The sequence below is a fragment of the Hyperolius riggenbachi genome, chromosome 2, assembly GCF_040937935.1.
Source record: "Hyperolius riggenbachi isolate aHypRig1 chromosome 2, aHypRig1.pri, whole genome shotgun sequence".
NCBI classification, from domain to species: Eukaryota; Metazoa; Chordata; class Amphibia; order Anura; family Hyperoliidae; genus Hyperolius; species Hyperolius riggenbachi.
The window spans coordinates 36,363,627-36,378,569 of NC_090647.1; the positions used below are offsets into that span (position 1 = coordinate 36,363,627).

At 47.9% G+C, this 14,943-nt stretch overlaps 1 protein-coding gene across 3 annotated transcripts in view; it reads right to left on the bottom strand.

Annotated features, from left to right (window-relative positions):
- The window catches only part of ARHGEF17 (Rho guanine nucleotide exchange factor 17), a 371,957-nt gene that overhangs the window by 20,196 nt on the left and 336,818 nt on the right, over positions 1 to 14,943 (bottom strand). For all 3 annotated transcript variants that reach the window (XM_068266634.1, XM_068266632.1, XM_068266633.1), the window contains 4 exons: positions 14,628 to 14,841; positions 10,676 to 10,749; positions 9,265 to 9,458; positions 3,543 to 3,793 (listed from right to left, as the gene is read on the bottom strand). In XM_068266634.1, coding sequence (XP_068122735.1) covers positions 3,543 to 3,793; positions 9,265 to 9,458; positions 10,676 to 10,749; positions 14,628 to 14,841 — 733 coding nt within the window. The remainder of the gene's footprint in view (positions 1 to 3,542; positions 3,794 to 9,264; positions 9,459 to 10,675; positions 10,750 to 14,627; positions 14,842 to 14,943) is intronic.

Below are 14,943 nucleotides of genomic sequence, written 5' to 3' on the forward strand. Positions count from 1 at the left end.
CGCCACCACCAACAGGGTCCGGGACTCCAGGCGGATTGCTGAATTTTTTAGGCCGCTGCTAGCAGCGGCCGCTGTAATAATTTTTCTGGTGCATGTACATGACTGCCTAATTTTTCTGGCTGCACTGCGGGCAGCTGCAACAACAAAAGAAAAGGCATGTACATGCGCCCATTCCCCTGCGTGATCATTACCTTGCCGTGGTGAAGGGGCTTGCGTATCACAATGAAGCAATGACCGGCGCCTAGATGAGTGTCTCGGGGGGCACACCCACTATAATAAGGTCGTTGCCTCATTGTGGTCAGACCAAATTTGATCAGCTGGACAGTCACTGTTCTGTCATTCAGCTACATCAGCCAGGCGACCATATGGGCTGTAAAGCCACCAAAACCTGCACTCTCGCCATGGTGCGCACCAGTCCAGCACGGCCGTCACTACACAAACAGCTGTTTGCGGTGCGTTACACGGTGAGTTTGGTGTGTCAGTGTGAAGCAGTACCTTAATTACACTACCTGATTGATGTATACACATGCAAGATGTTTGAAAGCACTTTAGGCCTGTCATTTAGCATTCAATGTGATTTCTGCCCTTAAAACGCTGCTTTGCGTCAAATCCAGATTTTTCCCCGGGACTTTTGGCATGTATCCCACTCCGCCATGCCCCCCTCCAGGTGTTAGACCCCTTGAAACATCTTTTCCATCACTTTTGTGGCCAGCATAATTATTTTTTTTTTCCAAAGTTCGCATCCCCATTGAAGTCTATTGCGGTTCGCGAACTTTAACGCGAACCGAACCTTCCGCGGAAGTTCGCGAACCAGGTTCGCGAACCTAAAATCGGAGGTTCGGCCCAACTCTAATTGTCAGCTTGAGCCTGGGTGCAGCAGCAACTTACCGGATCCCTTGCAAAATTAGCATGAAGCTCCATCATTAGATCAAAACACCCACCGTGTGGCTGATACATCATACACACAAGCCTCTCCACACATAGCAGAGCAGTGTAATATTTCCCTGCTCCGGTGATGCATTGGTCTCTTCTGGTCTTCTCAGCAGCTGCACGCTCTGTATCTCCATACCTCCACCTCCTGATCGGGTGACATGCATTCAAAGGCACAGGTATGCAGCATAGAGCATGAGGCTGTCCGGATGATCAGAGGAGTCTTGAAGCAGCCTGGAGCAGGTAAATATTTAAAGAGGAACTGTCGCGAAAATCTTAAAATTTAAAAACACATACAAATAAGAAGTACATTTCTCCCAGAGTAAAATGACCCATAAATTACTTTTCTCCTGTGTTGCTGTCACTTACAATAAGTAGTAGAAATCTGACATTACCGACAGGTTTTGGCCTAGTCCATCTCTTCATGGGGGATTCTCAGCATGGCCTTTATTCTTTATAAAGACATTCCCTGAAAATGATTTATACAAAAATGCTGGCCGGCCTCCCTGCTCACTGTACACTATTTTGGCAGTTAGACGGAGAAACTGCCATTCACTAAGTGCTTTTAAAAATAAAGAAAACCCTGAGAACCCACCAAGAGAAGATGGGCTAGTCCAAAATCTGTCGGTAATGTCAGATTTCTACTACCTACATAAGTGACAGCAACATAGGAGAGAAGTAATTTATGGCTCATTTTACTCTGGGAGAAATGCACTTCTTATTTACATTTTAAGATTTTCACGACAGTTCCTCTTTAACTGTTCCGCTGCGCAACTCTGCAGAAGGGGGAGGAGCGGGGATCCAGCCCTCCCCCCCTGCCCTATATTTACACCACTTTATTTGCGACTGTACAATAAATGTTACATCTTAATACACAATTTGGCCCGTGACTTACACTATGTTTTAGATTTTGGCCCCTTATGTGATTGAGTTTGACACCCCTGCATTAGGTGATAGATCCTTCTCTGCAATTAACAGCTATTCATTTCATTTGACAACTGTTCAAATTGAACGCCTGAACGATTTTAGGAAAAAATTGAATTCAGCGATTTCTATCCGAAATCACATTTAGGGCCCTTTTCCACCAGCGCGTTTGCGCTGGCTGAATCGCAAAAACGCAAACCGCTAGCGATTTTACAATCGCTACGGTTTGCTTTTTAACATAGGAATCGCGGTAGGTCATTTCCACTACCGCGATTCGCTTTTGACGGGAACGCGAACGCGCGGCGGAGCGATATTTGCCGCGATTTTGCTATGCAGTGCATAGCATAGCAAAATCGCGGCCGCGAGCGTCGGGGAATCGCCGGTTTTGCGATTCAGCAATCGCTAGCGTTCAGCGTGAACGCTAGCGATTGCTAGTGGAAAAGGGCCCTTACGATACAATTCACGATTTCCTTCAAATCAAACTTTGTTCCCCCTCTGTGTCTCTCTGTCCCCGTCTCTCTTTGTGCACCATCTGTGTCTCTATCTGTGTACCCTTTGTGTCTCTCTCTGTACCCGCTCTGGGGTCTCTCTCTGTGGCTCCTCTGTCCCCCAAGCTGCGGCAGTGCTGGATATACCTTCCAGCATAAGTCCAGCGATGCCGTCTATCCACTTCTTCTCCTGCAGGATCTAATGCACGGCATACTTCCTGAATGTCATGTGACATACAGGAACCAGGAAGTATGCTGTGCACAAGAGCCGGCAGACAGCGATAGAGGCCGGACAGGGTTGGATTTGTGCGGAAGGTTTGCCCAACGCAGCCGATGCTGTGGGCCGCACTCGCCAGGACTTGGGGGAAGTATGAAGCAGCTTCTTCAAACTTCCCCTATGCCATACCTCCCAACTTTTTGAGATGAGAAACCGGGACACTTAAGCCACGCCCCCAACCACACCCCCTGACACACCCTAGTCAAATATATATATATAATCTGAATGGTGGGGAGAAAGGTGAGGGTGCCCATGGGTGTGGAGGTAAAAAGAAGGATCGAGGCGCCAGCCGCGGATGCGGTGTGTGGGTCTGGGATAAGCTTGTCCCCCCTCCCTCCGAATGTGCCCCCCAGTGTCCCCCTGTATGGCGAGATACGAGCGCAGCAGAGCGGCAGTCTTACCATTCCTCGTCGCATATGGGCATCTCGTCTTCTCCGCTTCCTGTGACGTCACAGGAAGTAGTTGGAAGATGGTAAGACTGCCGCTCTGCTGCGCTCGTATCTCGCCATACTGGGGGGCACATTCGGAGGGAGGGGGGACAAGCTTGACCCGCATCCCGCACACCACAGCCGCGGCTGGCGCCTCGATCCTTTTTTTTCCTCCGCCGCCTCCTCTGCTGCCTGCCGAGACACAAGGGGGGGCTATCCCGAGACAGCGGGACCCCTCCCCCAACCCGTGACGGTCCCGGCGAAAACGGGACGGTTGGGGCCCCTGCCTATGCAAAAATTACGTCATTTCGATACTCCCTGCGTTGAAGATTTCAAAATTGTGATCGTGGTGATCACAATTTCGGTTTAAATTCGATTTATTGTTCAGGCCTAGTTCAAATTCATGCCTGCACTGTGAAGCAGCTGTAAGATCTGAAGGAAGAATTGAATAATGACCACTCATAGCAGTGATGGGATACATGGGGCCACACTCACTGCCGAAGCTGGAAGAGATGGTGGAGCGGCTGGCCTGGCTCTGGAGGGTCCCCGAGGGGCTGGGAGAGGACTCGTCATCGGTGTCGTCACTTTCGAAAGGCACCAGATCCCGGCTGGCGCTGTCTGTGGCTTCGGAGAGCTCCAGGGAGGAGCCAGAGATGGAGATATGGAGGCACTGCTGGGAGGCGGATTCATCCAGGGAGTTCTGAGGCTGCTCTGAGGTCTGGCTAGCAAGAGCTGCCGGTCTGTCTCTGTGCGAGAGAAGAAATAGCAGGGGTTACTCTCATACTCTCTACATGTGATCACACAAGGTTCAGGTAGTGTTGGGTCTAAAGCTGAACACCCACCACAAAGGCCGCGGAAGATGGATCGGGGGATAGGCAGCGACAAACGACCCATTCTGCCGATCACCCTCCGCAATCACGTACCGTGGGAACAAACCATGGGCACGAACGCAACGTTAAACAATGTCAGCAATTAGCGCAGGTTAATGGCAATCCAAACCACTGTCCACGATTGGATTTGTCATGACGGTCATTCAAAGTGAATGATTATCGCATGTAATAGGCCGTCATTTAACAAACTTTCATATTGTTGCACAACATCGTGGAAAAAAATGGTTTGTTACACAAAAACGTTTTGGAAAATCGCTTACTGGGTATGGGCCTTTACACACCTGACTCTGCCACTGCAGATACAGGCAGTCTACCTAACGCCCTCCTCCTCATCACTAAACCCCACCCACAATCTGGTGATGTCAGAGCTGGTCCTGAAAGTTTGGTGACAGCTCCTACATATATTTGCATATAATTAAGCATAACATTTGCTGAATGAATAGCCTCTAAGTCACAAGGGGGGAAGGGGGTAGCTAAATAATGGTTTTAACATATTTCACAAACCTAGGCTTAAAAGGTGGTGTTTGAACCTATATGGTAATAAAATCATTTTTAGGTCACAACTGTGTTAGCATGTTCTTTTCTTCCTGTTTACCACAAGGTGGCGATAGCTGCACACAAGTTTCACAATTTATTTATATTTCTCATGTAGAGTCCATACCCATTGTAAACACAATGTTTTTTTGGTCAATGAGAAATACAAGCTGTATATTGGATTTCCTAAAGGTAAAAATGCATTTTTACATGTAAGCATTACTGATCTTTGTGTAAATAAACTGACTTCTTATCCACCTTCTTTAAAGGACCTCTATTGCGAAAATCATAAAATGTAAAACATGTAAACACATACAAATAAAAAGTATGTTTCTTCCAGAGTAAAAGGAGCCATGAATTACTTTTCTCCTATGTTGCTGTCACTTACAGTAGGTAGTAAAAAATCTGACAGAACTGACAGGTTTTGGACTAGCCCATCTCCTCTCTGGGTTTCTTTTTACCTTCAAAAGCACGGACTGAATGGCAGTTGCCCCGTCCAACTGCCAAAATAGTGCGCATTGCGCATGGAGGCTGGCCAGAATCTTTTTATAAATCTTTTTCAAGGAGTGTCTTTATAAAGAATAAAAACCTTGCTGAGAATCCCCCATGAAGAAATGGACTAGTCCAAAACTTGTCGGTTCTGTCAGATTTCTACTACCTACTGTAAGTGACAGCAACATAGGAGAAAAGTAATTTATGGCTCATTTTACTCTGGGAGAAACGTACTTCTTATTTGTATGTGTTTATATGTATTTTAATTTTTACAATTTTCGCGATAGTGGTCCTTTAAGAGAGATGGAGGCGGGGTCACAGCAGTAGTTTATTGATCAGTGGAGATCATGCCTGCATATTGTGACTGGTCCAATTGCAAGACAAAATAATTATCATCTCATTAACCATCTCTAGGGATCTATCTCCAGCTCGGACTCCAAAGCCTGAGATAGGGCCCGTTTTCACTAGCCACGGTGCGATGATCGCATTGCATGGCGCCCGAACGAAACCAATGCAAGTCAATGGAGCCGTTTCCATTGTTTGCAGATTTTGTGATGCGGGCCGGGAATAGAATAGGATGCATGCTGCAGATTCTCGCAGAACGCATCCTATTCCTGTAACAACTGACGAGTGCATCCGGACTTGCCTGCATGCAGAAGGTTGCCCAGTATGGGGCCCAAACATTTCTGATGGCAGCCCTGGGAAAACCTCTTCCTGTTTGAAAATGTGGCTTTGACCAAAAGTCACATTTTTCAAGGAGTGATCACGGGGCCTGAGGGGGGATAAGGAAAGGAATGGACAACCAACAGAGGTATGTGGATCCAACGTGAGAACCTTACTGTGCTTAGCTTAGGTAGCTTTGCCTCAGGTCACATGTGCTTTAAGTGAAAGAATGTCAAAGTGACAGTGAAGGCTCAAATAAATATACAATAAGTATACATTAAAAAGAGTCTATTAGAACACTATGCAATTCAGAAATCGCTTCTTTCCTTTCAATACCAACAACACATTGTAACGGAAGAACTTCTTTCATCTCCTTCATCATTGTGATTTATGTCCTCACTCTGTACTGACTTCTACACAGCTCTTAAACTTTAATGGTCAGCATCTGTATCGAGGTAGCCAGCTCTCCCCGGAGCCCCTATGTAACCAGTTACACATATGGATACATCTCCTCACAACGGCCAGGCAGACGGTTTCCATCAGTGAATCCCCTTACCCCATCGCTGGTCCATCATGTCCTTTCATCCAAGCTCCCCGGGGTAATCCCCTCATCCCATCGCTGGTCCATCCAGTCCTTTCATCCCAGCTCCCCGGGGTAATCTCCTCACCCAATTGCTGGTCCATCCCACCCTTTCATCCCAGCTCCCCGGGGTAATCTCCTCACCCAATTGCTGGTCCATCCCATCCTTTCATCCCAGCTCCAGGGTAATCTCCTCCCCCAATTGCTGGTCTATCCCGTTTTTTTCATCCCAGCTCCCCGGGGTAATCTCCTCACCCAATTGCTGGTCTATCCTGTCTTTTCATCCCAGCTCCCCGGGGTAATCTCTTCACCCCATCGCTGGTCTATCCCGTCCTTTCATCCCAGCTCCCCGGGGTAATCTCCTCACCCAATTGCTGGTCCATCCCATCCTTTCATCCCAGCTCCCCGGGGTAATCTCCTCACCCCATCGCTGGTCTATCCCGTCCTTTCATCCCAGCTCCCCGGGGTAATCTCCTCACCCAATTGCTGGTCCATCCCATCCTTTCATCCCACCTCCCCAGGGTAATCTCCTCACCCCATCGCTGGACCATCCCGTCCTTTCATCCCAGCTCCCCGGGGTAATCTCCTCACCCCATCCCTGGTCTATCATGTCCTTTCATTCCAGCTCCCCGGGGTAATCTCCTCACCCCATCCCTGGTCTATCCCGTCCTTTCATCCCAGCTCCGCGGGGTAATCTCCTCACCCAATTGCTGGTCCATCATATCCTTTCATTCCATCTCCCTGGGGTAATCTCTTCACCCCATCACTGGTCTATCATGTTCTTTCGTCCCAGCTCCCCAGGGTAATCTCCTCACCCCATCGCTTGACCATCCCATCCCTTCATCCCAGCTCCGTGGGGTAATCTCCTCACCCCATCGCTGGTCCATCCCATCCTTTCATCCCAGCTCCCCGGGGTAATCTCCTCACCCCATCGCTGGTCCATCCTGTCATTTCCTCCCAGCTCCCCGGGGTAATCTCCTCACCCCATCGCTGGTCTATCCCGTCCTTTCATCCCAGCTCTCTGGGGTAATCTCCTCACCCCATCGCTGAACCATCCCATCCTTTCATCCCAGTTTCCCGGGGTAATCTCCTCACCCCATCGCTGGACCATCCTATCCTTTCATCTCAGCTTCCCGGGGTAATCTCCTCACCCCATCGCTGGACCATCCCGTCTTTTCATCCCAGCTCCCCGGGGTAATCTCCTCACCCCATCCTGTCCTTTTATCCCATCTCCCCGTGGTAATCTCCTCACCCTATCCCTGGTCCATTCCGTCATTTCATCCCAGCCCCCTTAGGTAATCTCCTCACCCCATCGCTAGTCCATCCCGTCCTTTCACTAGAGCTCCTGGGGGTAATACCCTCACCCCATCGCTGGTCCCAGCTCCCCAGGGTAATCTCCTCACCGCATCGCTTGACCATCCCATCCCTTCATCCCAGCTCCCCGGGGTAATCTCCTCACCCCATCGCTGGTCCATCCTGTCATTTCCTCCCAGCTCCCCGGGGTAATCTCCTCACCCCATCGCTGGTCTATCCCGTCCTTTCATCCCAGCTCTCTGGGGTAATCTCCTCACCCCATCGCTGAACCATCCCATCCTTTCATCCCAGTTTCCCGGGGTAATCTCCTCACCCCATCGCTGGACCATCCTATCCTTTCATCTCAGCTTCCCGGGGTAATCTCCTCACCCCATCGCTGGACCATCCCGTCTTTTCATCCCAGCTCCCCGGGGTAATCTCCTCACCCCATCCTGTCCTTTTATCCCATCTCCCCGGGGTAATCTCCTCACCCCATCCCTGGTCCATTCCGTCATTTCATCCCAGCCCCCTTAGGTAATCTCCTCACCCCATCGCTAGTCCATCCCGTCCTTTCACTAGAGCTCCTGGGGGTAATACCCTCACCCCATCGCTGGTCCATCCCATCCTTTCATCCCAGTTCCCGGGGATAATCAGCTCGACCTATAACTATGAAAAGGCTTTTTAAATGTGACCTCCATGATTTTCTTTAAAGAACACAGTAACTTTAACTTTCTGGAACCTCGTTTCTTCTGGATTAATCCAATTTCTCAATCACTCATGTCCCCCATGCACCTAATTATTTCTAGTGTGCTAGAGACAGAACCGTGAGCAATGGGGCAGTGGCGATCCAGCATCAATGGCGGGGCCAGAGCCAACTCTGCCACCTTGCACTCGCCCCAGCGTAAAAGCGTTGGCTCTGACTTATTGCGCAGTCGCAGCCATACTCGCAGAGGGCTTGGCAGTAATTTGATTGGGCCGTGCTCTTCTTCAAGCACGATAATAGCCCCAGTCAAATTACCGACAAGCTCTTGTCAGAAATCTTTGGTGGGTCCACGCTTGGCAACAGAGGACCAGAGGATGGCGAGGGAAGCCTCATTAGGATCCCTCTTCAGCTTGTGTACACTTCAAAGAAGAGAATCGCCCTTACCAAGTCTTTATTTCTATTACACACTTAAAGAGACTCTGTAACGTCAAAAAGATCCCCTGGGGGGTACTCACCTCGGGTGGGGGAAGCCTCCGGATCCTAATGAGGCTTCCCACGCCGTCCTCTGTCTCACGGGGGTCTCACTGCAGCCCTCCGAACAGCCGGCGACAGAGCCGACTGTCAGTTCAATATTTACCTTTGCAGGCTCCAGCGGGGGCGCTGTGGCTGCTCTCGGCTCCGAACTACACGGAAATACCCGATCTCAGTCGGGTCCGCTCTACTGCGCAGGCGCCGGAAACTTGCGCCTGCGCAGTAGAGCAGACCCGACGGCGATCGGGTATTTCCGTGTAGTTCGGAGCCGACAGCGCAGTTCGTGTAGTTCCGTGTAGTTTGGAGCCGACAGCGCAGTTCGTGTAGTTCGGAGCGCCTGCGCAGGAGCCAGGAAGGTAAATATTGACGTCATTATTCTCGGAGGGCTGCAGCGAGACCCCTGAGGGACAGAGGACGGCGTGGGAAGCCTCATTAGGATCCGGAGGCTTCCCCCACCCGAGGTGAGTACCCCCCAGGGGATCTTTTGATGTTACAGATCCTCTTTAAGATAGAACAAGAAGGTTATCCTACCTGTAGTTCCTCTTCAGCCCCGGCACAGAGGCGATGCACAGGATGCGGGCAGAGCACACGGCAATGCAGGCTTCTACCGTTGGCTCGTTCTTGATGCTGAGGAGGCAGACCTGGCCCACGTAACCATCGCTGTTACACACCCAGACCTCATGGACATTGTCAGAACTGCTGTGACTGGGGGAGGCACACGAGAACTGCAGAAAGAAGAGGCAGAGGTCACGGACTGGTCAGGTGGCACATAGAGAGACACAGAGCATGACGACTATTATGACCATGATGTGCAAAAACTCCCTTAAAGAGTACCTGCCGTTGTTCAAACAGTGGTCTAAAAAAATATGAAGCTGCATAATTTTATTTCTCCTTTCTAAGGGTGTTTTCACACTAAGGCCGCTTTTGGCTTTTTTAAGCGCCAACGATTTTCAAAATCGCCCTAAAAGCGCTTGTGCAATGATTCCCTATGAGAGAGTTCACATCTGAGCGGTTCGATCCCAATCTGTTCACCAAAGCGGTGCCTGTACCATTTTCAGGGCAATTTGCCTCAATGGAAGGTATAGGGAAATCGCAAAGCGCTTGAAAAAGCGTTTAGTATAGCGATTTCTCCATGGCTTTCATGAATAAATACATTGTAGTTATTCATTTCCAGGTGAAAGAGTGGAAGTGAAAAAACATAATCGTTCTGCAAAAGCGTTTAGAAAAGCGCTTTATAAAAAATTGCAATGCGTCGGTAAAAAAAAAACCAAAAAAAAAAAACCACACAAAATCGCAAAAACCGCTGGCGATTACGATTTATGATGTGAACAAGGCCTAACACCTTACTAATCCACAGCAGACCCAGAGCTCTGAATGGGCACAGCCTTCCGGAAGCTGGGTCATCGGTACCTCTCCTGAGTTCAGGAATAAAAAAAAAAGGCACCCAGAATGCACAGTGAAGGAGAAACTTCCTCCTTGTCAGCCTCGGAACATAAGCAGCTGGAGGCTCAACCAGGTCAATAGTAACACTAATCAGATGATTTATTTGCTGAAAAAACTGCTGATACATATTTTTAAGTTCTCTGCTTTGATTGGATTATTATTTGCATGGGAGGTTTAAACCCACTTGAAGTGACATGACTACAGTATGTACTCTGTTTATATATTGTCCCCTCATCATGTGCATACATGAATAGTCCTTGTTGCCGTTTTTTATTTGCATGTGTCAGGACTGTAATACAAGTGACAAACTAGCAATGGTGCAGCAGTACGCGGTAGAATCTGGTTCTACCATCTTCCCGTTGCCAGGGGAAGCGACGTATGATACTGTGAGGCTTCCAATAGGACAGAAAACAGGTTCGCAGGTACGATAATAAGTCCAACAGGAGGGGTCTTTACACTACAATCCAGCAGAAGTTATTGGGGAAAGGGTATGTGTTACCTGCATGCCGCTGCGAGTCTTCATGATGGGAATGGCCTTCAGGAATTCAGGGTCCAGGCGGTTCTTGCTGGTAGCTGTGGAACAGAAGACACCAATCACAAAGTGTACAGCCAAAGATGTGCTAACCATTCTCTGTCTTTTTACCCAACGTGGACCTGTCCATATTTGCTACATTTGTAATCTTAAACTTCTGCTCAAAGAGACTTCCCAACTAAGTACAATTGTGAGGAGAAAATCTAGTAACCGCCTCTCTAGGAAGGTCCCCAGTCCGTGAACATTTAAAAAGGCCACAGAGAAAGCCGCTAGTGGAATATTGGTAATATTACCTATGTTTTATTACTTAATTCCAGTAAAATATTGGCAGTCTTTACCAATGTATTGCCTAACCTAACCTTACTCTCACACAAGCCCTCCCTCCGAAGCATAACCCTAAGGACTCCGCGGCAATGCCTAACCATGCGCCCACCTCAGTGATGCCTAACCCTAAGGACCCTTCCACCAATGCCCAACCCTGAAACCACCCGATGATGTCTAACTTTAAGGACCCCCCGGTCATTACAGGTAATTTGGGTGCAGGAGCCGCCAGATAAAATAGCGGCCAGGTGCCTTCAGCACCCAAATTGATTGCTTCCCCCCAAAGCCCTCCTCTTTGTGTAAAGCTTTGAAGATCTTGCAGTTCAATAATCTATGATGGCCAACAGTCTCGCCCCTTTTGATACTCAGCTGTATGCTCAGAAACAGAGGTAACTTTGATTGACAGTGCTGCTATCCACTTACAAGAAAGAAGAGTAGAATAAGAGGGATGAACCAACATTGCAACAAACACCCAACACAAATTTTACCGCTGCCCTGTGAACTATGGACTGTGACACTAAGTATAGAAAGACTAATGACCAAAGAAACCCTTCCTGAGGTAATTCAGGGCCACCCTTTCTCCCTAAAGATCTGTTAAAATTTTGCCTGGAAATGGGGTTTAAAGAGGAGCTTCAACCCAGAAGTGAACTTCATCCCAATCAGCAGCCGATACCCCCTTTCCCATGAGAAATCTTTTCCTTTTCTAAAATGGATCATCAGGGGGTTTGTATGGCTGATACTGTGGTAAAAACCCCTCCCACAGTGTGATGTCATGAGGTTCCTTTCTGTGAGCATTGTGGGAAATAAGATCTGTTTACAAATGCCAAGCAACCACTATCTCCTTTCTGTGCAAATGTATTTCTATAAAAAAAGAACCATTAAAGTGGATCCGAGATGAACTTTTACTCATTGCATAATTGTATTTCTTTCCTATTGTTTATAGGGCATTCCTCAAGCCAAATACTTTTTTTGTTTTTGTTTTAATACTCTAATTCCCTATAAACTAAATAAGCCCCACCCACAGTTTTCAGAAAGCCTTGGCAGTAGCAAGGGCTCATGGGAGCTCAGTCTGGGCAGGAGGAGGGGGAGGTATTACTAGCCAGAGATTTCAGAGGCAGGAGGGAGGAGGAGGGGGGATTAGGTTTTTTTCAGTCTGAGTGCTGATGGTGCAGATAAGCCTGCCTCTGTGTAATGTTTACAAACAACATGGCTGCTGTCATTGTATCACAGGAAGAAATAATCATGTTCTATTGAAGCAGTATGCAGACAGATTTGCTGTTTAAACCATCTAAACTGTACATAAGATATATAGACAAGTTACTTGTTATAGTTAGTTTTTCATCTCGGATCCGCTTTAAGCCTTGTTAGTGGGTGTGGTTATAGAAAACGCCAATTGGTGCCGTCTATTTTTTTCCCTAGCTTGTCAGTAGTAAAGATGCTGACCAGCAGGCTCATTGTGGCTCAAACAACATGAACAAATGAAATGATAAATATCACTTCTTGATCTCTCTTCTATTGTATAACTTCTCACGTTGTAATATATTGATTTGTCCCCCCCCCCCCCCCTTTTTAAGTTGAAGTACCACAAGGTGAATGAAAATCTATATATATAATAGAGTAAGTGCCTCAACCTTCAAACAAGAAGAAGAAGTAGTGCCCTGCCCCCAGGGCCGGTCCAAGCAAGAAGAAGGGGCTGGTCCAAGCAAGAAGAAGAAGTAGTGTCATATCAAACCAAGGGCAAAGAGGGATAATTTGCATATTCAGTAGTAGTGCATTGTGGGTAACCACAAATGTTCACTTATAGCGGAATTATTGCAGATTTGCTTCTGTTTTAAGAAGGAAAATTACACCAAGCTTTGCTTTTTTTTAGTAGGAGGGATTTTTGGTCTCTTTTATCTCCCTATACATTCTTAGTACTTTGGGTCACCCTGAAGTGCTTGGTCACTCTGTTGTACTGGTCCAAGCCCTATCTCATACAGCCATATCAATCTCTGTTATGGCTATCATTCATGAAAGTGCTATTGGTATGGAGAATCAGTGCAGGAAAACACCACTGATGGTGTTTTTGACTTCTGGCTGCTGATTCATAAAAAAATATTCAGGTGCGGTAGCAGTGCGGAGATTCCCTGAACTAGGCAGGCGGTAGGCTTGCAGAGATACAGAAGCTGCCGAGTTGATACATTTCTCCGTGTTCCGCTCTACTGCAGCTGCCTGGGAGGTCTCTGTGTCTCCATTCACTTAACATTGTTATCGCCACATCAGAGGGAGCGGTACTTCCCGACCTCGCACCGCTTGCGGGGATCTTTATGAATTAACATTGTGCTACATTTTTTACAACAATCACCGCACAAGGCGGCGATTTATTGCTCTGCTCGGTAATGTCAGCTTTTGATGCGAAAGGAGCCTTTATGAATGCAGATTTTGCTACGTGTGCGGGAAAGTCAGCTGTTTTAAGCATTTCCGCATGCGGAAATGCTTTATGAATGATAGCCTATGTAGTGATGAGAACAAAAGGTCTGAAATAGGCTGTCACATGTGGGTTTGATATGACTGTGTAAAACTTAAAGCTATAGGCTTGCTTGGCTTACTAAGGGTGAAAAGGAATAATTTGCATATTTAGTAGCAGTGCATTGTGGGTAATCACAAATGTTCACTTATAGTTGAGTAATTGCATATTTATTTCTGTTTTAGGAAGGCAAATTACACCAAGCTTTGCTTTTTTTTAGTAGGAGGTCTTTTTGGTCCTTTTTATCCCCCTATACATTACGAGTAGTTTGGGTCACCCTGAGCTGCTTGGTTATTCTGTTGTACTGGTCCATGTACTATCTCATACATCTGTATTGATCCCTGCCATGTACTGATGAGGAACAAAAGTCTGAAACAGGCTGTCACATGTGGGTTTGATATGACTGTGTAAAATTTAAAGCTATATGCTTGCTATACTCCAGCAGCTCTGGATGCTTGCTTGGCTTTCCAAGGGGGGAAAGGGGTAATTTTCATATTTAGTAGCAGTGCATTGTGGATAACCACAAATGTTCACTTATAGCTGAATTATTGCAGATTTCCTTCTGTTTTAAAAAGGCAAATTACACCAATACAGTGTGCGGCATTGCAGGAAGTGACGACAGTGGAACGCACGATGGAACACGGAAGAGGTGAGTCATCCCCGCCCGCTGCCTCTTACTAATAGTGGCGGCTGCTACTGTGCTTAAGCAGGAGGGGGAGTGCACATGGGGGACCAAGGTGAGGGGGGGGGGGGGGGGGTCCTGCTGAGCTTAAGCTGGAGGTAGAGCACACATTGGGGACCCAGTTGAGGGAGGGTCCAACCCCCCTCCCCACCGCTGTGCCCAATACCCCCTTCCTGCCCTCTACCCTCGTATGCGGCGTATGCTACGCCGCGGGTCGGCTAGTACCTTTATAATACTCTACTCCATATATTTTCCTGTGTACCGACAAACCAAGCACAGCTCTCTATTAGCAGGTGAACTGTTGCGGCTGGCTTGTGAGGGACAGAAAGGGGCAGGTGGACTTCAGTAGATTGACCTTTGAAGTAATTCTACCTCCTGCCCTTTGTGTTGTCTGCAGAGGCGGGAATTACCCAGCTTCTTCTTGCCGTCCTCGAAAGCTTGCTCGAAATGTAGCCTGGCGTCGGGGCTGCTGAACTCGAAGATGAAGGACTCTGTGCCGTCAGCCTTGGTGGTGGTCAGCTCCACTTTGTTTGGCGGGAAGGACATGGAGTAGCAGAGGGACTGCTTCTCAGCCAGCTCACGATGCACGGAGGCCATCATGTCTTTGATGACGTCATCAAGACTCTGCAAAAAACAGAAACGGTGTTAAAAAAGGTTGCCAAACAAGATTACCCGTGACTAAACTTGGAGCTATCAGAACTCGTAGAGGAGAAAAAAACACAGGGA